The following is a 24,541-nucleotide window of genomic DNA, read 5'->3' on the forward strand; positions in this document are numbered from 1 at the left end:
GCATGTACATATCTTATTTTGGGTTTCCATTCATCTGTTGATGGACATTTATGTTGTTTCCATCTTTTGATTATTGTGAATAATGCTGCTATGAACTTATTGTACAAATATTTGTTTGAATCCCTGTTTTCAATTCTTTTGGGTATTTACCTATAAGTGGAATTTTTGGCCATGTAGTAATTCTTTGTTTAACTTTTTAAAAAAATGTACTTTTATTGATTTCAGAGAGGAAGGGAGAGGGAGAGAGAGAAACATCAATGATGAAAGAGAATCATTGATGGGCTGCCTCCTGCACGTCACCCTACTGGAGATTGAGCCTGAAACCCGGGCATGTGCCCTGACTGGCAATCAAACCATGACCTCCTGGTTCATAGGTCAACGCTCAACCATTGAGCCACACTGCCCAGGTCGGTGTTTAATTATAAAAAAAGAAGGTAAAATACACACAACATAAAATTATTATTTTAACTATTTTTAAGTGTACAGTTAAGTAATGTTAAGTATATTCACATTGTTGTGTAACCAATCTCTAGAACTTTTTCATCTTGTGAAACTGAAACTCTATACCCATTAAACAACTCCCCCCACTTTTTCCTTACCCCCCCACATCCTGGCAACAACTCTTCTACTTTCTGTTTCTCTGAGTTTGTCTACTCGAGATACCTTATTTATTTATTTATTTGTTTGTTTGTTTATTTATTTATTTATTTATTTATTTGTTTGTTTGTTTTTAACATATATTTTATTGATTTTTTATAGAGAGGAAGGGAGAGAGATAGAGAGTTAGAAACATCGATGAGAGAGAAACATCGATCAGCTGCCTCCTGCACATCTCCTACTGGGGATGTGCCCGCAACCCAGGTACATGCCCTTGGCCGGAATCGAACCTGGGACCTCTCAGTCCGCAGGCCGACGCTCTATCCATTGAGCCAAACCGGTTTCGGCGAGATACCTTATTTAAATGAAATCATGTAGTATTTGTCTTTCTATGACTGCCTTATTTCACTTAGTCTATGCTTAACTTTTTAAGGCACCCCCACACTATTTTTCACTGTGGCTGTACCATTTTACATTCCCAGCAGCAATGCAAAAGGGTTCCAATGTCTCCACATTCTCACCAACACTTGTTATTTTTCTTTTTAAGAGTAGCAATCCTGGAGGGTATGAAGTGATATCTCCTTGTGGCTTTGATTTATATTTCTTTAATGATTAGTGATGGTGAACTAATTTTTATGTGCTTATAGCCTTTTGGTTATTTTATTTGAGAAATGTCTATTCAAGTCCTTTGCTCATTTTTTAATTAGGTTCTATGTAAGGGATATGTATATCTTATCTGATATAAGATTTAAAAATATTCTATAGGTTGTCTTCACTTTCTTGATTGTGTCCTTTGATGCACACAAGTTTTTAACTCTGATTAAGTTCAATATATCTATTTTTTCTTATGTTACTTATACTTTTGGTGTCATATCTAAGAAATATGCCAAATTCAACATCATGAAGATTTTTCTTGTGTTTGTCCTAAGAATTTTATAGTTTTAGCTCTTACATTTAGGACTTTGATCCATGTAAGTTAATTCTTTTGTATATGGTATAAAGTAAGGGTCTAACTTCATTCTTTTGCATGTGGATATACAATTTTCCCAGCAACATTTGTTGAAAAGACACTTCTTTCCCCATTGAATGGTCCTGGCACCCTGTCAAAAATCAATTAACCATATGTTCCAGGCTTATTAACTTATTTTAATTTGTATGCTCTGATTAATGAAATCCTTTTCTGTTGGTTATTTATATAATTTGCTTATATTTTTATTGTGTTGATTTTTTGGTAGTTCTTTATAAATCCTGATAATAATTCTTTATTACAAGTATTTTCTCTCTGCCTGTCTTTTGTCTTTCTAATTTTTATGTAGTTAGATCTATCAATCTTTTCATTTATAACTTGTGGATTTTATATTTTGCCAAAGAGAGCCTTCCCACTGCAAGGTTTTGAAAATATTATGCTAGCCCTAGCTGGTTTGGCTCAGTGGATAGAGCATTGGCCTACAGACTGAAGAGTCTCAGGCTTGATTCTGGCCAAGGGCATATGCCTGGGTTGCGGGCTTGATCCCCAGTAGGGAGCATGCAGGAGGCAGACAATCAATGATTCTCTCTCATCATTGATGTTTCTATCTCTCTCTCCCTCTCCCTTCCTCTCTGAAATCAATAAAAATGTTAAAGAAAATATTATGCTGTTTCATCTAATGTTTTTATGGCATATTTCATTTCATTTAATATACTGTTGATTATAAGATGTACATGTTGCTAATTAAATTGTAACAGTTCTTATTACTTAGATATACAATTTTTATTTAAAGGGGGACTCTTATAGACTTGATTAGGTAGGTATAGCTTATTATCATGTTACTAGAGGCCTGATGCATGAAATTCATGCGGGGGGGTGGGTGTCCCCCTCAGCCCAGCCTGTGCCCTCTCACAGTCCGGGACCCCTCACTCCTTACAGCCTGCCTTCAGCAGAGGCAGGAGAGGCTCCTGCCACCCCTGCTGCGCTTGCCAGCCGTGAGCCTGGCTTCTGGCTGAATGGTGCTCCCCCTATGGTCAGTGCACGTCATAGTGACCTGTCATTCCACCGGTCATTCTGCTTTTTGGTCGATTTGCACATTAGGGTTTTATTATATAGGATACTTTTGAAAAAGGGACGGTGTATTGAAATAAATTGGTTAAAGCTTTTTTTTCTTTGATTCCTTCCCCTAGTTAAGACATTTTAAAATCCTATTTATATTCAGAGTATAACTGTCTAGAATCTTTTTTCAACTCAGAGGGTTTAATGTCAGTTTCTAGACTTTTTTCTGTTGTATTGATTTGTCTATTCATATATCAGTACACACTGTTAATAATTTAATCATTGTGACTTTATTTTAATATCTAGTTAGACTAGTTACCCATCGTTATTCTTCCTTTTCAGAATTTTCTTGGTGTTTCTTCCTTATTTTTTTACGGGAGTTTTAGAATCAGTTTGCCAGTTTCCAAAAACATAACTGTTGCTATTTTTTATTGAGATTAGAGTAAACTTATAGATTAATTTAGGGAGAATTGATATCTTTATGATATTGAGTCTTTATATAATCACATGGCATGCCTTTATATCTGTTCAAGTATTTTGTGCTCCTTGGTAGACATTAAAAATTTAAAAAATATGTGTTTCTTGCAATGTTTATTCTTAGTTTGTTCTCCTGTTGCAGTTGTAAATGGGAACTCTCCTTCCATTTTATCTTTTGTTTGTTACTTGCATATGAAGGCTATTAATTTTTACATATTGATCTTTGATGCAGCTGGCATAATGAATTTTTAAAATATTTGCAATAGTTTTTCAGTTGATTTGTTTTTATGGTGTAAATTATATCAACTGTGAATGATGATAAATTTATTTCCCATTTTTATACCTCACATTCCTCTCAACAAACTGCTTGACTAATACTTCCTAAAATGTTAAATGATAGAGCTATTAGACATCTTTGTCATGTTCCTGACTGGAATACTTGGGGTGTTTCCTAATTAAACATTATATGATTTGGGGCTGAAATATATATCTTTTATTCTATTGGATATTCAAAATTTTAACAAAAACCCCCTGCTATTTTGTTAAGAATTGTTGTTACGAAGAATAGATGTTGCTTGGCCAGTGTGGTTGTCGTTGATCTATGAAATGGGAGGTCACAGTTCCATCCTGGTCAGGGCAAATGCCAAGTCGTGGACTTGATCTTCAGTAGGAGGCGAGCAGGAGGTGGCCAATCAATGATTCTCTCTCATCATTAATGTTTCTGTCTGTCTTTCCCTCTCCCTTTCTCTCTAAAATCAATAATATATATATATCTATATTTTTAAAAAAATGGGTGTTGAATTTTAACAAAAGTCTTTTCAGAATCTGTAGTATGATGGTTAATTTTATGTCATCATGACTGGGCCACAGAGTGCCTACATATTTGGTCAAACATTATTTTGAGATTAACATTTTTTAAAATATATTCTTGTTGATTTCAGAGAGGGAGAGAGAGAGAGATAGAAACATCAGTGATGAAAGAGAATCATTGATTGGCTGCCTGCTGCATGCCCCCTACTGGGGATCAAGCCCGAACCCAGGCATGTGCCCTTGATCGAAATCGAACCTGGGACCCTTCAGTCCGAAGGCCGACACTCTATCCCTTGAGCCAAACAGGCTAGGGCGAGATTAACATTTGAATCAGTAGACTGAGTAAAGCAGATTGCCCTCCCTAATGTGGTTTGTCCTCATCCAATTATTTGAAGGCCTGAGTAGAACAAAACGGCTGACCCTTCTGTGATTAAGAGGGAACTTCTGCCTAATAGCTTGAGATGGGACATCAGTCTTCTGCCTTTTGCTTGGAATTGAAATATTGGCTCTTCTTCGGCCTTGAGCCTGTCAACTTTTGGACTGGAACTTACACCATTGGCTCTCCTGGTTCTCAGGCCTTTGGACTCAGATTGGAACTTCACCTTTGGCTTCCTGGGTCTCCAGCTTGCTAACTGCAGATCTTGGGACTTCTCAGCATCCATAATCGTGTGAGCCATTTTCTAATAATAAATCTTTTTCTATCTGTATATATATCCTCTTGGTTCTTTTTCTCTGGGAACTCTTAATACATATTGTGATAAAAGTATTTTTCTTTTTTGATATTTTATTAAAGTGAATTATATTAGTAGGTATTCTTTTTTTTTTTTTTTTAAATATATTTTATTGATTTTTTACAGAGAGGAAGGGAGAGAGATAGAGAGTTAGAAACATCAATGAGAGAGAAACATCGATCAGCCGCCTCCTGCACATCTCCTACTGGGGATGTGCCCGCAACCCAGGTACATGCCCTTGACCGGAATCGAACCTGGGACCTTTCAGTCCGCAGGCTGACGCTCTATCCACTGAGCCAAACCGGTTTTGGCTATTAGTAGGTATTCTAATAATGAGCTATCCTTGCATTCCTGGTGTATTATTCTTTTTTGTTTTTTTTTAAATATATTTTTATTGATTTTTTACAGAGAGGAAGGGAGAGGGATAGAGAGTTAGAAACATCAATGAGAGAGAAACATCGATCACCTGCCTCCTGCACACCCCCCACTGGGGATGTGCCCGCAACCAAGGTACATGCCCCTGACTGGAATCGAACCTGGGACCCGTCAGGCCGCACGCCGATGCTCTATCTACTGATCCAAACCAGTTAGGGCAGTGTGTATTATTCTTTAATGTGCTGCTAACTTCATTTTGCTGGGGTGTTTTTGCCTTGATATTTGTGAGATTGGTGTGTGGTTTTCTTTTACTATTTTTTCTTTTTAACTTTATTTTTAAATTATTATTATTATTTTTTTTTTGTTAATCCTCACCCGAGGATATTTTTCCATTAATTTTTAGGAAGAGTGGAAGAGAGAGGGAAAGACAGAGAGAAACATCAATGTAAGAGAAGCACATCGATTGGTTGCCACCTGTATGAGCCCCAACCAGGGCCCGGGGGGGGGGGAAACGGAGGAGCCTGCAACCAAGGTACGTGCCCTTGACTAGAATTGAACCCAGGACCCTCTCGTCCACAGGCTGATGCTCTATCCACTGGACCATACCGGCTAGGGTTATTTTTTTTATTAAAAAAATGTTTTTATTGATTTCAGAGAGGAAGGGAGAGGGAGAGGGAATCAGTCAGCTATCTCCTGCACCCCCTCCAAACTGGGGATCAAGCCCACAACCCAGAATCAAACTGTGACCTACTGGTTCATGAGTCAATGTTCAACCACCAAGCCACATTGGCTGGGATTAACTTTATTTTTATTGTTGACATTATTATGGATTCCTCCACCACCGCCACCCCGCTTTGGCCACCCCCACCTAGCCCCTGCCCTCTCCTTCCCTCTGGCCATCACCACACTGTTGACTGTGTCTATAGGGAATGCATATATTTTCTTTGGTTAATTCCCTTCACCTTCTTTCATTCAGTCCCCCCTCAACCCTCCCCTCTGTCATTTGTCAGTCTGTTCCATGTATTCATACCTCTGGTTCTATTTTGTTGGCCAGTTTATTTTGTTCATCAGATTTCACATATAAGTGAGATCATATGGTATTTGTCTTTCTCTGACTAGCTTATTTCACTTAACATAATACTCTCCAGGTCCATCTATGCTGTGGTGTGTGGTTTTCTCTTTCATGCTTTTGTTGGTAAGCATGTTAGGTTTTGGTAACAATGTTACCTCATAAAAATAAGAGGTAACAATGTTGCCTCATAAAAATAATTTGGAAGATTTTTACCTCCCTGTGTCGTGGAAAAGTTTAAATAATATTGGAATAATTTATTCTTTAAATATTTGATAGAATTCCCCTGTGAAATGCTTGGCCAATTTCTTGAAAACTTTTCCTATTCTTCTAGGGTAATTGGCTTATTTAGATTTTTGTTTCTTCTGAGTCAATTTTGGTAAATTATTTTTACTAGAAAAATATTTCTTATAGGTTTCTAATATGCTTGTATAGAGATGAGTAAGTTTTGGCCATTAAAATTTTTTGTTTAAGTCCCTTTCAAATTACTTGTAACTCTTAGAGTTTGGATCCTGCTGCTGTTTGTTCTGCTGGTTCTTTTTCATGGTTTTTCATTTCTCCTGTGATTTATAATTTTTTATTGAAAGCCTATCATCAGTGGGAAATGTTTTTCCTTGGAGTTCTTATGTTCTAGATTGTGGATGATATGTGATATGTCCCAATACAATGGTCTCAGAGTTGCCTCTGCTGGGATCATGTAGATTCTGGATCTGAACTTAAAGCCTTTATTTTTATTTTTTGGCTCAGGTTTCTGAACAGTGTTTATAGTACAAAATCTTTTTTTTTTTTTAACTTACATTTAGATTTATTTTATGCTAAATTTACTCCTGGGCCATAAGTTTTTGTTTCTTCAGTTTCTTCTGAGGTAATCTTTTTCTTCTGTGCAACCTCCTCTTCTGGTTTAGGAACAACCTGCTCCTTTTCAGTAAGGATCATTTCAGTGTGGCAGGGAGAGCTCATGTATGGGTTAATCCGCCCAGGAGCTCTGTAGGTTCTATGCCGCATCTTGGGAGTTTTGTTCACCTGAATGTGCTCAATGACCAGACAGTCTACATCTAAACCCTTAAGTTCAGCATTGCTCTCTGCATTTTTAAGCATGTGCAACAAAAATTCAGGACTCTTTTTGGGTCACCGACCCTGTGTCCAGCCCCACTGTTTTGCCTGGGTACACCTACCAATTCCACCATTGTAACAATGGAATGACACACATTGCTTCTTTAAAGTGACATTCTTCAGATACTTGGTGGCTTTTCGAATATGCATACCCTTGATGGCCTGGGCAGTTTCACGAGTGTTCTTAAAGTGAACACGAAGATTTGAGCCTCTTGATATGCATGATTTTGTGGGGTTTTCTGTGTCTAGTGAATAGCGAACCATTTTCAGAGGTCACACAACTTCACAAGGGCTATAGTACAAATCTTAATCCTGAACTTGATTCTCATAGTTGGTTCTTATTCCTCATTTAAGGCAATAGAGTCTAGCATTATTCCACTGTGAATGTCCATTACAAAATAGGAGAAAGCTAGTTAATTGTATTTTGTAGTATTTTAGGAAGTAATTAGTATTATGGTCAGAACATTATCATTGGGAAAGAGAGGAATAGGTCTATTTATTTCTTCTCACATGTAATAGGTTGATTCAAGGTTTGGCAAACCATAGCCCTCGTACCAAATCCAGTCTGCCGCTTTTTTTGGTAAGGTTTTATTGGAACACGTCCACACCCATTTGTTAGTGTATGTTCTATGGCTGATTCTGTGTTACAATGACATAATTGAGTAGTTGCAACAGTGACTATAGGCTCTCATAGCCTAAGATATTTACTATCTAGCCCCTTTACAGAAAAAGTTAACCAACCTCTGGTCTAATAACTGACTATAGTGCATAGCTAGGTGATGGTTAGTTTTTATCTTTGATTACAAAGTACAGATGATTACAGAGCTTTAAAGGTCAGGTTAAATAAAAAGTATATTCGTGGCAATAAAAGGAAATAGTTGACTTCTCATGTGGGAGATTATGCAGATATCTTAGGGCCTTTTGGTTGCCTTAGATAGCAAAAGAAAGACTGCTTGATTGATGACTTCACATTGAGAAATGTGGATTTATGCTGCTGCTTATTTGTATTTCTTCAAAATAATTCACGTTAGAAATTAGGACCTTCTGGTCATTTATCTGTTCAATTTACACTATTCTTTATTTAGTTCTGAAGCCTGGCTTTACATAATTAACAAAGACTATTAGGCTGTACTTTATGAAGGATGAAAAACTACAACTTGAAAAATCCTCATGATCTTTGTTTTACACTGTGTGGGTCAGTAGCCCCGTGAATCACAATTAGGATAATTTGTTGTTTTCTTTACCAAAAATTATTTTTAAAAATTATTTTGTCTTAGTCTTTTTTTTTTATATATATATACATATATATATATATTTTACTGATTTTTTACAGAGAGGAAGGGAGAGAGATAGAGAGCTAGAAACATCGATGAGAGAGAAACATCGATCAGCTGCCTCCTGTACATCTCCTAGTGGGGATGTGCCCGCAACCAAGGTACATGCCCTTGACTGGAATCGAACCTGGGACCCTTGAGTCCGCAGGCCAACGCTCTATCCACTGAGCCGAACCAGTTTCGGCTAAAAATTATTTTGTCTTAAGTAACCTTATTTAGTTGTATAGCTGTAAAAATATCTGTTTGAGCAGTTGGTTTGGAAGGAACTGGGGCTCCTTCAGATTGTGACTGTCAGAGGTAGCGCACATTTTTATTTTATTTATTATTTTTTAAAATATTTAAAAAATATGTTTTATTGACTTTTTACAGAGAGGAAGAGAGAGGGATAGAGAGTTAGAAACATCGATCCGCTGCCTCCTGCACACCTCCTACTGGGGATGTGCCCACAACCAAGGTACATGCCCATGACCAGAATCGAACCTGGGACCTTTCAGTCCGCAGGCCAACACTCTATCCACTGAGCCAAACCAGTTAGGGCAGTAGCACACATTTTTAAATTAATCAACCTGGTAATTTTGTTGGTTAAACTTGGGCTATGTTTATGGATTGTAAATGTCTTAGAACCTCAAAAACAGTTAAATTGTTATTGGGTAACATGTATTTTAGGTTGCAATTAATTTATCATTGTTCTACAGATTAGCATGGTAGAAGTAGAAAGTTTTGAACATAAAGTTCTCTTTCAATGCCTGCATAATTATTATGAGTAGAGATTATTATTATTTTTTAAAAAAATATTTTTTAATTGATTTCAGAGAGGAAGGGAGAGGGAGAGAAAGCTAGAAACATCAATGATGAGAGAGAATCATTGATCGTCTGTCTCCTGCATGCCCCACACTGGGAATTGACCCTGCAACCCAGGCACGTGCCCTGACTGGGAATGGAACCCTGACCTCCTGGTTCATAGATTGATGCTCAACCACTGAACCACCTTGGCCGGACAATGAGTAGAGATTATTAATACTGATTATAAGAAGAGAAAAAGAGAGAGACAGAGATAGATAAGCTGGTACTTTTTTGTATTCTGGGAAAGGTATGTGTAGAAGAAAACCTAAATTCATTAGTTTTGAAGCATAGTTCTGTTTTTCCACACTGTATATTTGGGAATATACATTAATATTTTAAAAATGTAGCCAAAACCGGTTTGGCTCAGTGGATGGAGCGTCGGCCTGCGGACTGAAAGGTCCCAGGTTCGATTCCGGTCAAGGGCATGTACCTGGGTTGCGGGCATATCCCCAGTGGGAGATGTGCAGGAGGCAGCTGATCGATGTTTCTCTCTCATCGATGTTTCTAACTCTCTATCTCTCTCCCTTCCTCTCTGTAAAAAATCAATAAAATATATTTAAAAATAAATAAATAAATAAAAATGTATTTAAAAGATTGGTTTTATAGTCATTCCAGGTATTGATTTATTTAAAAACAACAACACAAAGAGATCTCCTCTTTTAGGTATATTCAGCTACTATATTTCACAAAAATATGTTTAGCTAATTTGCTCTGTCAGTAAATAATTAAGACTGATGAACTAGGGCAGTGGTTCTCAACCATGGGCAGTTTTCCCTGCAAGGGATATTTGGCAATGTCTGGAGATATTTTTGGATGTCACAATTGGGTAGTGGGTGTTACTGGCATCTAGTGCGTAGAGGCCAGAGTTGTTGCTAAATATTCTACAATGCACAGGAGAGTTCACAACAAAATATTATCTGGCCCAAACTATCAATAGTGCTAAGGTTATAAACTTCTGGAATATAAGCATTAGAGAAGTTGAAAGTATTTTATGACCTCTATTACTGAATTTGGGAAAATTTACTTTTATAAACAAAATGAGTTGGATTTATATACATGTAAAACTGTGAGCTTCATATATTTTCTTTTGATTATTAATTGTTTTCATTTTTTAAAAAACCATAAAACAGATTAATTTCATTGTTTCTAAGAAAATAACTTGGAATATTTTGGATGTTAGTGAAATCTACTTAGGGAAAAACCGAGTTGTGTGTAAATGGAGGTGGCGTGAGTGTCCATTTGCAGAGTAAGGGAAAAAACCTTAAAACCAAATGGCCCTAGTCTTTCATCCTCCGGTAAGTGGCAGATCTGTTCAGCACCAGGGTAGCAGTGGCCGACAAACAAACATTTGTTTAATGTTTCAAATTAAGAGTGCTTCTGTTGGAATATAGTAGAAAGCTCTTACTTTCTTTTTACATTAGTGCTTGTTATATTTGGTAGTATACTTGGAAGGAGACTTTCTAGGAAGATGATTGTTCCAGTCTATTGAGATAACTTAACTACCCTTTATTACCCCATAAGATAACTCTGTAGTTTAGTATGTAATGTGAAAACTATAAAACCTGGAATTGCATTCCAGAACAAAGTATCATTATATTTTTCTGAGAAATAATTCACATGTCATAAAAAATATAATCCATGATTTTTAGTATACAAGGCTCTGTATCTATCACCCTCTAATTTAAAAATATTTTTATCATCTTAAAAAGAAATCCTGTGCTTATTAATTTCTCTATAACCTCTCTAACACTCGTTACTTTCTTTCTCTCTTTTTCTTTATTAAGTCATTATAACCATACTAGTGGTGAAATAGTATCTCACTGTGGTTTTGATTTACATTTCCCTAATGACTAGTGATGTTGAGCATTTTTCAGTTGCTTATTGGCCATTTGTATATATCTTCTTTTGAGAAATGTCTATTCAAGTTCTTTGCCTATTTTTGAATTGGATTGTTTTTATTTTTAACTAGAGGCTCAGTGCACGACATTCGTGCTCTGGGGGGAGTCTCTCAGCCCGACCTGCACCCCCTCGCAGTTGGACATCTCCCGAGGGGTCCTTAGTGCTGCTGTGGAGGCGGGAGAGGCTCCGGCCACTGCCACCATCGCTGTGCTCGTTAGCTGTGAGCCTGGCTTCTGGCTGACAGCCAGGGGGCAGCTTCTGCGTTGAGCGTCTGCCCCCTGGTGGTCAGTGTGCATCATAGCAACTGGTAGTTCCACCATTTGGTCAATTTGCATATTAGGGTTGTATTATATAGGATTGTAGAAATTCTTTATGTAGTATCCTTTGATGCATAGAAGTTCTTAATTTTGATGAAGTCCAATTTATTTTTTTTCTGTTGTTTGTGTTTTTGGTGTCATATCCATGAAATCGTGGGCAAATTCATTGTTATGAAGATTTTTACCAACGTTTTCTTCTAAGAGTTCTATAGATTAGCTGTTAAGTTTTGATGCTATTGTAAATTGGATTTTTTTCTTTGTTCTCTTTTGTAGATGTTAAAAAAGGAAATTTTTATTAAAATGAAGGTGACTATAATTAAAGGGGTTGTACAAAAAAATTAAGAGAGTGATCTTTGGTTTGGGAGGATTCTTATATGTACTCGTACATATAAGGATTTTGGAATGAGGTCCTCAAGAATGAGGATTTTGGAATTTATCTTAAGAGATTTGCTTTTAAACAAGGATTTAATATGTTCTGTTATGCATTATAATAAAAAGTTTACCTTGACTACAGTTATCAAATGAATTGGAGAAGGTAAGAATAGATTGAGTTTGGCAATGTGATTTGTGGTGGAAGCGAGTGTGGTGGCAATGGGGATGGAGAAGAGTGAAATGATTTGAAGTGCTAAACATGCTTTTTATTTAAAAAAAAAAAAAATTTATTTTTGAATATATTTTTTGTTGATTTCAGAGAGGAAGGGAGAGGGAGAGAGAGATAGAAACATCAATGATGAGAGAGAATCATGCCTCCTGCATGCCCCACACTGGGGATTGAGCCTGCAACCCAGGCACATGCCCTGACCAGGAATCGAGCCATGACCTCCTGGTTCATAGGTTGATGCTCAACCACTGAGCCATGCCGGCTGGGCAAAATATTTCATTTTTTTAAGCCAGTGATTTATTGTACTTGACAGTATCTGGGACATTTTTTATTTTTTTGTTTTATTTGTTAATCCTCACCCGAGGATATTTTCCCATTGATTTTTAGAGAGAGTGGAGGGGAAAGGGAGAGACAGAGAGAGAAACATTGATGTGAGAGAGACAAGTTGATTGGTTGCCTCCCAAATGAGCCCCGACCAGGACCAGTGATTGAGCTTGCAACCTAGGCATGTGCCCTTGACCAGAATCGAACCCAGGACCCTTCAATCCGCAGGCTGACGCTCTATCCACTGAGCCAAACTGGATACGGTTCAATTGATGTTTCTTTCATTTCAGAGTTAACCTATTGGAATGAATAATTATTCAAAGTGTGTATATATTTTTTGGGACTGCCTATATGTTCCAAAAATACTTTCTTATAGAGTTTAACCTGATTCGGTTTGTGTGATAAGTATATAACTAATTATATAAGATAGAGGCTTAAGTTCCTACTTTTCCCCCCTGAAATATTTTCCTAAATTGACAGCACTATGTCTGGAAATGCCAAGCTATAAGAAAATAGTAAACTTACAAAACAAAGAACCACATATCTGCCATCTGCTTGGTCCTGAAAAATTGATTTATTTGCATTCATGGTTATACATTTATTATTTAGTGTCATGGAGTTTGTCATGCAAACTCTAAATCTGTATCATTATTAACAGTTGTGGTATAAAAGGAAAGTAAGGGGCACATTTCAGTATGAATGTTATTTTGTTCTGGGATGTTTTATTTTTGTGCTTGGGACGGTAAAGGCTTTGTGTTCTTCGGTAGCCTTGTCTGCTTTGAGAAGTAAGATCCTGGGTCTCAAAATGCTAGTGTTACTACAGTGATCTGTGTCCCAACTGACCATAATTTTTTAGCCTGTCAAACTGTAACTTGTGAAATTTGCAAGAGAGTGAATCTTTTCTCTTTTAAATGTGATCATGTTGCAGCCTGATTATACAGATAGCTCATAGATTTTTCTCAAATTGTCTGTTTTTACTTGATGGTTGGGTTTGTCCATCTTTATATGCTTCTTTGAGACCTTACTGTCAGAAGTGTTTTCATCAACACCAGGTGGTCCTCTTCTAACAAGATGTAATTAATGCCTACATTTTTAAAATAACTACTGTGTCAGAAAAGAGTTAAGCTCTATGTCTTGAGATGTATAAGGAAGCTTTTGTAAGATGACTAAGAATTGGACAGTGAGGATGATGTGAGGTAGTACATATTTTATTTGAGGATGAGGGTTACAGAAAGCCTATTAGACATTTCTGACATACAGTTTTCAGTTGTTGCTCTGACTAGAAGTCAGTTTATACCAAGGCCATTTGGGAAACAAAATAGTGAATTCTGGGAGTGATCTCAACCACCCCCAACTCTAAAACATCATGAGCTAGATGGGTGGTGTATGTGTGCCTGTCTGCTTGCCTTTCTCCTCACATCAAATCAACCATTTCAGAATTAAACTACCCCAGGTAGTCAGAGAATAAAGGTAACCTTCAAAATCAAGAATGCCATTAAGGAAAAATAAGTATAGAGAAAATCCTTAATTGTACAGAATTACTCTGGCATGAAAGCAGTGTTATGTAGGAACTGAGCATATTTTTAACCATCAGGGAAATGTTTTCATTGTCAGAAACAGTCAAGGAAAGAGCATGGGTAGAGAAGACTAGGGCAGCATGGATTGAGCCTTGAGAAGTAAGTACCTTTATTTGGGTAGAGAAGAAGAAAAAGAGAGACAAGCAGCAGAGATAGATAGGTTCCTAACGATCAGAGAAGCTGCCACATCTACCAAACACAAATTCCAAGGGGCTGACACCGTATTAGATTTACAAAAGAAAGAATAAAGAGGAAAAAGAACTTCCTTCCTCACTTCCCACCCCCTTTTTCAAGGAGTTTAGCATTGGAAAGGCTGGCAGAAAGAGAGTGATAGCAGTCCAGTGCTTAGAACTCTGCTTCTTGGAAATGGTCTTGGTTGTATATCCTTATTGTCTGTCAAAACAGTTTGTTGCTAAATTTCCTATTGGCTTTCTTGTTGCATTTATCTGGTTTTGCAAACTCTTTGAGTTACAGGGGGTTTCAGAGAAAAAACTCTCATGGAAGGTTCAATGTTTTGGGGTGAAAAATGTGTTTTAAAGGAGACTCTGTTTTATATGTCTACTTAAGGTTCACACACAACAGTGCATGATTGTAGCTTTTGGCCATGTTCAGGACATTTAATATTTCCTCTAGAGCTGATGTGGAAAGTTGGGCTGCTAATTAGTAAAATATTTTGCAGATGTCTCTGTGGGCTGAGCTCAGCCCTAGGTGACTTCAAGGGATAATTTATCAGGTAGCAATTGTTACTGTGTGTATATTGCTATGCAGAAATATCTCCCAAGATCCTTTACTTGAATTGATAATCCAGCTGGAAAAAAAAATAACTGAAAGCACACAAGTTGTATGGACAACTTGGATTCACTCAGTATGTAGAAGTATTTCTGTAAATATGATACATGTGAAGGCATGTGAAAGATATTACAAATAGCTGATTCTAGAGTGTATTATTTTGCAGTGAGGAGAGTAAGGGGGTTGGTTGCTTCCCCTTTGTGATCTCATAGCTCTCTGCTTTTATTCCAGCATGTAATAAACATTGGGACTACTTGCTATCTTATTCATTTATTTAATTACTCAACGGATATTTATTTAGTGAATGCTCATTAGGTGTAGGACTTGGAGCTAGATGCTAGGGATAGAGAAATAAATAAAATCCTGCCCTAAAAGAGCTTTTTGCTTAGGGCGGAAAATAGGAAATGTATTTAAAACACAGCATTTGCTAAAGTTGAGCCTTTTGCAAGAGCCTAAAATTGCTTAATACATAGCTACTAAATGTGTGAAAGTATGCATAAAGTGCTAAAGAATATAATACTGGGTCACTGTGGTAGTCTCCCTTCCTAGCCATGGAAGAGCATTTTCTTGTTTATTGGCAAAGCTGTCGCCATTTAATTGGTATCAGATTCTGACTTGCACAAGTGACATTCTTCACGTCTAAAGCCTGGGGAGTGCGGGGTTACTGCGCAAAGATGTATTTTTCAAATGTTTCTGCGAAGTTGACCTAATTGCTGCAATGGGTGATGGAAAACATACGATACAGTACGTTCCTTTTCATCCGTATTTCAGAGCTAGTCTTACCTGCGAAGGAACTGGGAGGCCAGAACTAGCCCGTTCGGCTGGCATTTTGTAATTCAGAAGAATAATTAGCCAGCTGAGTGAGGAGTAACTGAATGCCCTGCTGTGGTCTCTGCCCTGTGAGTTAGCTACACAGATGGGTTTTTATTTAAAAAAATAAAAAATAGAAAAAAAATGTAATACTGGGCACTAGTACAAACCTGTCAACGTAAGAAACATCCAAACCTGTAAGGATTTTTATGAGTTTTGTTTGAGCCAAATTGACAACAATTGCCAGGAAGCCAAATCTCAATGTGTTATTGGTGGAAGTGGGGGATTGATCCCTTTCCCCACTAGGTGTTAGGGGTCAGATTCTTACGATACCTTGAAAAAAAGATTTTTCTAAGACTTGTGTGGAAGGATGATTTTTTTTTTTTTTTTAATGTGGAATTACATCCAGTTCTGAAGATGTGCAGCTGAGGATTCAGCAGGACCAAAAACAAAGCCAGTGTCCAAAGTTTCCATTACATGTGGAGTTGTGTCCCGGACAACATTAGACTAGTTGCAGTCCATTAGTCCATCGTGTGTGGAGTCTACATGGCATGAGCCGTGTGGGCAACTGCTGGGGAGTCAGGATTCCAGTGTGCAAGACAGAGGGAACTCTTTTGTTTAGGAGCTTATGTATCTCAAATCTTCCCATGCTTGCAGTGGACACACCTATTCTGTCCAATGACCTATTCTCAGGTGTGACTGATGGACAAGTACCTTCCCTATTTCATCCATACTTTACTGGGCATGTATCTACTTGGCCTTCCCTTTACTCCTTTCTAGTTATTTTAACTAGTTAATTACAACAGTACCAAATGGATTGAGAAAATGCTCCAGAGAATGGCAGGTTTGCACCTTATTATATACATTACAATCATAAAGGGGTTACATGAAATTCATTGGTGATAGATTAGGGAGAGAGGAGAAAGCAAGCAAGGAAATTTCTGAGATTGGATACAAAGTAAAAAAGGAATAGACACACACTTCCTTTACACCTGTGGGTATGGGACCGTTAACAGTCAATAACATGATAATAACAATAAGAGGATTTGTGGTCTGCCCTAGCTGGTTTGGCTTAGTGGATAGAGCGTTGGCCTGTGGACTGAAGGGTCCAGGGTTTGATTCTGGTCAAGGGCACATGCCTGGGTTGCAGGCTTGATCCCCAGTAGGGGGTGTGCAGGAGGCGGCCAATCAATGTTTCTCTCTCATTATTGATGTTTCTCTCTCTCTCTCCCTCTCCCTTCCTTTCTGAAATCAATAAAAATATATTTTGTAAAAAAGAGGATTTCTGATCTATGTCCTGGTGGTTGTGCCTGGAAGGGTGTGGAAAAAGGGAAGTTACCTTGACATTCCAAAGGTATGCTATTTTAGATGCAAAAAGACAATAGACCAGCTCAGTTAAGGTAAACACTGACCTTTTGTCACGGGAGATACCAGTTTAGGACATGACTACCCACCATGACTCGATTTTAGTTTAAAAGTTTTAGTTTCAGACTATCCTATATGCTTACTTACAGTCTAGTCCAGGGGTCCTCAAACTTTTTAAACAGGGGGCCAGTTCACTGTCCCTCAGACCGTTGGAGGGCCGGACTATAGTTTAAAAAAAAAGTATGAACAAATTCCTATGCACACTGCACATATCTTATTTTGAAGTAAAAAAACAAAACGGGAACAAATACAATATTTATATTTGCATGTGGCCTGCGGGCCGTAGTTTGAGGACCCCTGGTCTAGTCTCTAAGTTTGTAAGGCTGCTATGCAGGCCTCCCCTGAGCTTCTCAGGTTTAGTATGTGACCCCTTCTTTGTCCACAAACCTTATTTGAAGGGGTCATAGAAGAAGGTCACTCTTGAGTTTTCTTGAAGGAGAGGAGAGCTTGTCTGGTGAACAAGCAGGGAAGGCATTTCAAGCAGGAGAAGCAGCATTTGTGGAGGCACAGAGGAATGTCAGCATGGAATATTATAGGAATGGTGAGAAATGGGGTTTGTTTCAAGTCTAGTGGGTACAGGTAAAGGAAAGGCAAGCCGGTGAAGACTAGAACGGTCGGCAGAGACCAGAAAATTAAACATTTTTTCTTGATCCAGAGTCACTGGAGCTTTGTTTCTTCATTTTATTAGGTTTTATTTTCCGCCTCCAAATCAGCTTTTGGTTTGTTGAACCTCTCTGTTGTTTCCTTGTTTTCCATTTCATTAATTTTTGTTTTTATCTTTATTACACTTTCTTGTTTTTTAGCATTTTTGGTTGAATTCTAGCTCATTTATGTTTTAATCTTTTGCAAATCAGATAGGATTGTCTTGGGCAGTATGTTACAGAAACCTGAAGACAGTGGCTTATTCAAATAAGAGATTAATTTTTCTCAAGAAATTTTGATAAATTTCTCTGTTGTGCATCTGCTTGAGGATGTCATCAACAATCCAGTCTTCTAGCTTCTTATATGTAGTGTGTAACTTTTGTTTTTTTGGTTACATGATAGCTGTTTTTGATGCAAGCACCACACATCTTTGCTCCAGTCTATAACAAGGGAGAAGGATAAAGGACAGTTTCACTAAGAAAACAGTAGCATTCTCAGAGGCCACCCGGCAATACTTAATCTCCTTACTAGGGCTCTGCCACCTGGCCCAACCCAGCTGCAAGGAAGATTGCCAGATTGAATGTGTCAACTGAGAACATTGTCATCTAAGATGTTGGGTAAATAATTAGTATTGTCCATTATTATTGTTTTTAACTATCTTTTTATTGTTGATTTCTAATTTTATTTTATTATTATTATTTTTTAAAGGGAATTCCACTCTTTTTTTTTTTTTAATATATTTTATTGATTTTTTACAGAGAGGAAGGGAGAGAGATAGAGAGTTAGAAACATCGATGAGAGAGAAACATCGATCAGCTGCCTCCTGCACATCTCCTACTGGGGATATGCCCGCAACCCAGGTACATGCCCTTGACTGGAATCGAACCTGGGACCTTTCAGTCTGCAGGCCGACGCTCTATCCACTGAGCCAAACCGGTTTTGGCTCTAATTTTATTTTATCATGGTCTAGGAATGTGGTTTTTGAGAATTGAAATTTTTGAAGAATTCATTTATGTGCATTTTGGTAAATGTTTTATGTATACTTGAAAAAACCCCCACACCTGTCTTGTTGGGACAGGATTAGATCAAGTATGTCAAATTTATTAATATGTATGTTATATCCATACTCATTTCTTGTCTGTTTGAGCTGTTACTGTCTAAGAAGTAGGTTAAAATATGCCATGAAGATTGTGGATTTGCCATTTTCCTTGTTTTTTTTTTGTCAGTTTTTATGTTGTATATTACTGTTACTGGACAGGAGACCTAGTCCTGAGCCTAGCACCGGCCGCCGGTAGTGTGTGGATTCTTGAATTCATGCAGGAAAGATTTCACATTATGGGTCCAAGTGAGTTTTAGAGGACAGCTATTAAATCTGGGGACAGTGAAACAAGGAAGGGCCTAGGATAGAAAAAGCAACAGGAGGGAGATTAGCTAAGAAGTCAGAGAGCCCTGGCATGTGTGGCTCAGTTGGTTGGGCATCATCCCATGCACCAAAGGGTCACTGGTTTGAGGTGTACAGGAGGCAACCAATCTTTCACTCTCACATCGATGGTCTCTCTCTCTGTCTCTCTCTCCCTCCCTTCCTCTTTCTCTAAAATCAATAAACTATTCTTAAAAAACACACAAAACAAAACAGAAAAAAGGAGGCCTTAGGGACAGGGTTAGGGGGTTAGCCCAGGATGAGCTGCTGCTGCCCATTGCTCCCAGGTTCCAAGTCTTGTGAGGGGTCCCTTAGATGGAGCTTTCATTTTGAGGGTTTTTTAAGGCTGGGGGGTGGGAGGGGTTAGGGGAGGTCTTAGGGGAGGACCTGAATAGAATATTCATCAGCTTTATGCTGATGTGCCAAAATGAGATTTATTCCCTCCTTGGGTGTGGTTGGCAAATGGCATTAATTGGATTTCTGCTATCTGTCTCCCTGAGCAGGGGATTTAAGCTGTAAAATAGGGGATGTTAATAATACCTACCTCATAGAATTATTTTGAGGATTCAATGAGTTAATATATATAAAGGAATTATATAGCAGAACCTAGTATGTAGCTAGTGCTATAAATGTTACCTATATTATTGCTATTATAACAATTTTTTTTATGGTGAAAACATCTTTATAGTTAGAATTAGCCAGCTGGACTCAGTTAGGTGACCCCAGTTTTGTTGACAACATCGAAAGTGTCATAGTCACAAGTCAGTTGAATATGTGCCTTCTTTTCTCCCTCAGGCCTGATCAGGTTTTGACCTTGGCAACGTCATTTTCTTAGTGCTTCGTCACAGCTTGTTTGATCTTGTGCTTGTTGGCCTTGACATCCACAAATGAACAGAACAAATGTGTTGTTGTTTTCTATCTTCTTCATGGCTGACTCAGTAGTTAGAAGTCATAGTGTTCAAGCTTACTTCACCTGGGGACACTCTTCCAAGGATATTTGGGCTGCTTTCAGAGCTGCTGTGTCTTGGGCTGTGGGAAGGTGGGTGATATGAATATCTTTTTTGTTGTGGCTGTGGACTCCTTTCAGCCCTGCTTTCTTGACCTTGAAAGCCTTTACTTTGGTTTCTGCTTTGGGAGGGGCAGGGACTTCTGTTGCTTTTGATGCCATCTTCATGAAAAGCAATGACAATTTTTTAAAAAAATAACTCTTAACTACTCTGAAATGAAATTAATAGGTAATTAAGGTTACTATTGCTGGTAAGTATAAAACATCACCATGATACCCTAAGTTTATGATAAAAGTAAAAGAAAATTAAATTAGTAAAAATAAAGATTTCAGTATGCAAATTTTGGGGCTGACCATTCTAGAAGAAATATTGAAGTAGTCAGATACTAGTTTTAGATTTTTTTGTTTTTAAATATATTTTATTGATTTTTTACAGAGAGGAAGGGAGAGAGATAGAGAGTTAGAAACATCGATGAGAGAGAAACATCGATCAGCTGCCTCCTGCACATCTCCTACTGGGGATGTGCCCACAACCAAGGTACATGCCCCGGACCGGAATCGAACCAGGGACCCTTCAGTCCGCAGGTGGATGCTCTATCCACTGAGCCAAACTAGCGTGGATTCAATGCTTATTTTTAAATTGCCAGTGTGCATCATATATACCGGCTGGTTGGTTGGTCAGATGGTTGGTTAGACGGACAGTTGGTCACTTAGCCTTTTATATATAGAAATTTATTTATTTATTTATTTATTTATTTAATTAATTAATTAATTAATTAATTAATTTATTTTAGAGCGGGAGATAGAAACATTAATGATGATCGGCCTCGCCCTACCGGGGATGGAGCCTGAAACCCAGGCATGTGCCCTGGCTGGGAATCGAACCATGACTTCCTGGTTCATAGGTCGATGCTCAACTACTGAGCACACCAGCCAGACACTCTATTCTATTCTTAAAAAAAAAAAAAATTTATCCAAATCTATGAATCCTTTGAGATTTCACTGAAGCCCCATGAAGTTTTTCCCTGAGTGCTCATTTCATCAACATCTATATAAATACCTCTGTGCTATATCCAAGGATATGTTTTTATTAAATTTAGAGAGAGAGGAAGGGGAGAAGAGAGAGACAGAGAGAGAAAGAAAGAGAAACATCAATCAGTTGCCTCCCATACATGCCCTGACCTGGGATTGAACCTGCAACCTTTTTGGTGTATTGGATGGATGATGCTCCAACCAGCTGATTCTTTATTCTCGTTCTTATCTGACTGGCCATATAGCTTATTGCTTGTCATTTTCTAGATGGTAAAATTGAGAAAAATCTGACCAAAACATATACTACTTTTCTATTTCCATTCTCCCCCCAACCTGTGCCACCAAAAAAGAAAAAGAAAGAAAAGCACTCTCTGCCTCACCACCCACCCCAAATAAATAAATAAATGGATAAATAAATGGTTTATTGGCCCTTAGAAATTATATTAAAAGTATAATTTAACTGTTGTTACTATTGTTTTCACTGTGCCCTTATGACGTGACAAGGCCTTCTAGGCACTGTAAGACAAGAATGAATATAATATACGTCCCAGTCTCAAGATGCTTTATAGCCTAGTGAGGAGATATGTAAATTTATAGACAGAACTGTATGATGAATGGAATACTGGTGTTATGAATGTTGTCCTGAGGTAGTATAAATAATTTCCAGAGAGAGTAAAGGAAGACTTCAGCAAGGATGGGATATTTGAGTATAGCTTGAAAGATAAATAAAATTTGAGGAGCTAGAAGAAAGGAGAATAATATTTGATGCAGATGAAAGACAAAATACAGTGAGTTATGAACATGTTCATCATCTTGTCCACTTGTTTAAGGAAGTAGGGTTCTTTATGATTAGTTTGAAACACAAGTTGTTTATCCCTGAATTTCACACATTGTTTTAATATCAGACTTTCTTAAAAGCAGACATTTTGTTAACAACTCAGTGTTAGTTTTCAGATGATGGAGGGAAAAAAAGAAGAGTGACTTTCAGAATGGAGAGCTCTTATCAAAACACAGATGTCTTCTGTAAATAGAGTTGGAAAAATACTGTCAGTGTGTTCTTTGTATATAAATGTCTCATTTAACTTATCCATGCAAGATCTGAAAAGGAAAGCTAGTTCTCTTTTATCAATCACGAGGTACATGACAACAGAATCATTGATGCACTAGGAAGAGAGTTGAATTCCAAATCTTACTAAGTGATCTAGAAGAGAGGAGAGATAGCCAGTGTTCTAAGTTTTTCTGATTAGGGTTCTTGTGGTTCTGAGTGTTTTCCTTCCTCCTCCCCCTTCTTCTGTCTGGCCACATTGTTCCTTTGAATTCTACCATAAGCTGTGATGTCTGTCCTATATTAATCGATATGCTAAACTTCTGGGCTATTGTCATTTCAATGAATTTCTGTGAAATAATTTTGGTCTTGGATGGAATAAATTCATCTTCATCAATGGACATGAGACCCTAATGTAATCACAGAGTTTACAGGAAAACATCCCCAACCGAGTCTATTTTATCTAAACTGCCACTAAAACACATTGGCATGTTCTACATGTGGAGATTTTGACTTCATATATTCCTGTTGTCCTTGAGCCTCTTTCTTGTCCTATTTTATTTTCCAGGTGCGCCACCGAGCTTCTGGTCAGGTGATGGCTCTTAAGATGAACACATTGAGTAGTAACCGGGCAAACATGCTGAAGGAAATCCAGCTTATGAATAGACTCTCCCACCCCAACATCCTTAGGTAATGGCTTTTTTTTTCCTTCCTAGGGGTCAGTGAAAAAGTTGAAACATTATTGGAAGCTTGTTAAATAGCATTAACAGCTAAAAAGAAGGATTCAAGATTTCTTGCTGAATCTGTCTTTCTGGGGTTTAGCTGTTGTGTAGGTCTTTTTCTACCTATTGAGACTTAATTTTTCTGGTAGTTAACTGCATTTACTAAAGCAACTTCATCTGTCTCTCAAATTGCTTTACTCTTAGTAGAAGCTCATTAGAACAATTGTTTCTTACTGCTGAATTAGTAATTTATCAAAGAAAAAAATATTTTTTTATTATTATTATTTTTAAAATATATATTTTATTGATTTTTTACAGAGAGGAAGGGAGAGGGATAGTTTGAAACATTGATGAGAGAGAAACATCGATCAGCTGCCTCCTGCACACTTCTCCTGGGGATATGCCCACAACCAAGGTACATGCCCTTGACGGGAATAGAACCTGGGACCCTTCGGTCCACAGGCCGACTCTATCCACTGAGCCAAAATAGTTAGGGCTATTATTATTTTTAAATATATTTTTATTGATTTCAGAGAGTAAGGGAGAGGGAGAGCGATAGAAACATCAATGATGAGAGAGAATCATTGATTGGCTGCTTCCTGCACGCCTCCTACTAGGGTTGGAGCCTGCAACCCAGGCATGTGCCCTTGACCGGAATCAAACCCAGGACCCTTCAGTCCACAGGCCGACACTCTATCCACTGAGCCAAACCAGCTAAGACATCACAGAAAAAAAGATTTTAGTCTTCATACAGTTATTTAATTTTCTTAATTGCTTTATGAGGAATTGTAATTAAGTCAATAAACGAAAATAAAAATTGTTATGCCCCAGACTATATTTTAGCATTCACTTGAGGTGACAGAGTTTACCTTTTTAAAGGAGAATTTTTTAAATAATAGGGTTATGTAATTATTACTTTCTGGTAACTACTATCTGAATCTTCCTTACTCTAATTATCTTGATTTTGTGTGTGTGTGTGTGTGAGGTGAGTATATTTCCAAATGAAACTATGGGGGCAGCCCTAACCAGTTTGGCTCAGTGGGTAGAGTATTGGCCTGAGGACTGAGGAGTCACGGGTTCGATTCCAGTCAAGGGCACATGCCTGAGTTGCAGGCTTGATCCTGCCAATCAGTGATTCTCTCTCATCATTGATGTTTCTATCTCTCTCTCCCTCTCCCTTCCTTTCTGAAATCAATAAAGATGTGTGTGTGTGTGTGTGTGTGTGTGTGTGTGTGTGTGTGTGTGTATAAACATGAGGAAGGAAGAAACTTTTCTTGCCCGGCCAGTGTGGTTTAGTGGTTGAGTGTCCACCTATGAACCAGGTCAAGGTTTGATTCCTGGTCAGGGCACATGCCGGGGTTGCAGGCTCGGTCCCCAGTGTGGGGCGTGCAGGAGGGAGCCGATCAATGATTCAATTTTCTCTCATCATTTGATCATTTGTTTCTCTCTCTTCCTCTCCCTCCCTCTCTGAAATCAATAAAAATATTTTTTTTTAAAAAAGAGAAACTTGCCCTAGCCGGTTTGGCTCAGGGGATGGAGCGTCGGCCTGCGGAATCA

At 37.9% G+C, this 24,541-nt stretch overlaps 1 protein-coding gene, 1 non-coding gene and 1 pseudogene across 8 annotated transcripts in view; 2 read left to right on the forward strand and 1 right to left on the reverse strand.

Moving 5' to 3' along the window:
- The window catches only part of TESK2 (testis associated actin remodelling kinase 2), a 116,904-nt gene that overhangs the window by 19,524 nt on the left and 72,839 nt on the right, over positions 1-24,541 (forward strand). For 3 of the 7 annotated variants that reach the window (XM_036352970.1, XM_036352971.1, XM_036352972.1), the window contains exon 3: positions 22,831-22,952. In XM_036352970.1, the coding sequence (XP_036208863.1) occupies positions 22,831-22,952 (122 nt within the window). Of the gene's footprint in view, positions 1-4,485; positions 4,579-18,290; positions 18,377-19,974; positions 20,219-22,830; positions 22,953-24,541 lie in introns of all 7 variants that reach the window. The other 4 variants (XM_036352974.1, XM_036352975.1, XM_036352973.1 and 1 more) reach the window with 4 other exon arrangements.
- LOC118677676 lies at positions 6,907-7,497 on the reverse strand (annotated as a pseudogene).
- On the forward strand, positions 15,400-15,514 carry LOC118677970. Its single transcript, XR_004974669.1, has one exon. It is a non-coding gene; the product is annotated as a small nucleolar RNA SNORA24 (small nucleolar RNA).

This window comes from Myotis myotis, unplaced genomic scaffold (assembly GCF_014108235.1).
Source record: "Myotis myotis isolate mMyoMyo1 unplaced genomic scaffold, mMyoMyo1.p scaffold_m19_p_2, whole genome shotgun sequence".
NCBI classification, from domain to species: domain Eukaryota; kingdom Metazoa; phylum Chordata; class Mammalia; order Chiroptera; family Vespertilionidae; genus Myotis; species Myotis myotis.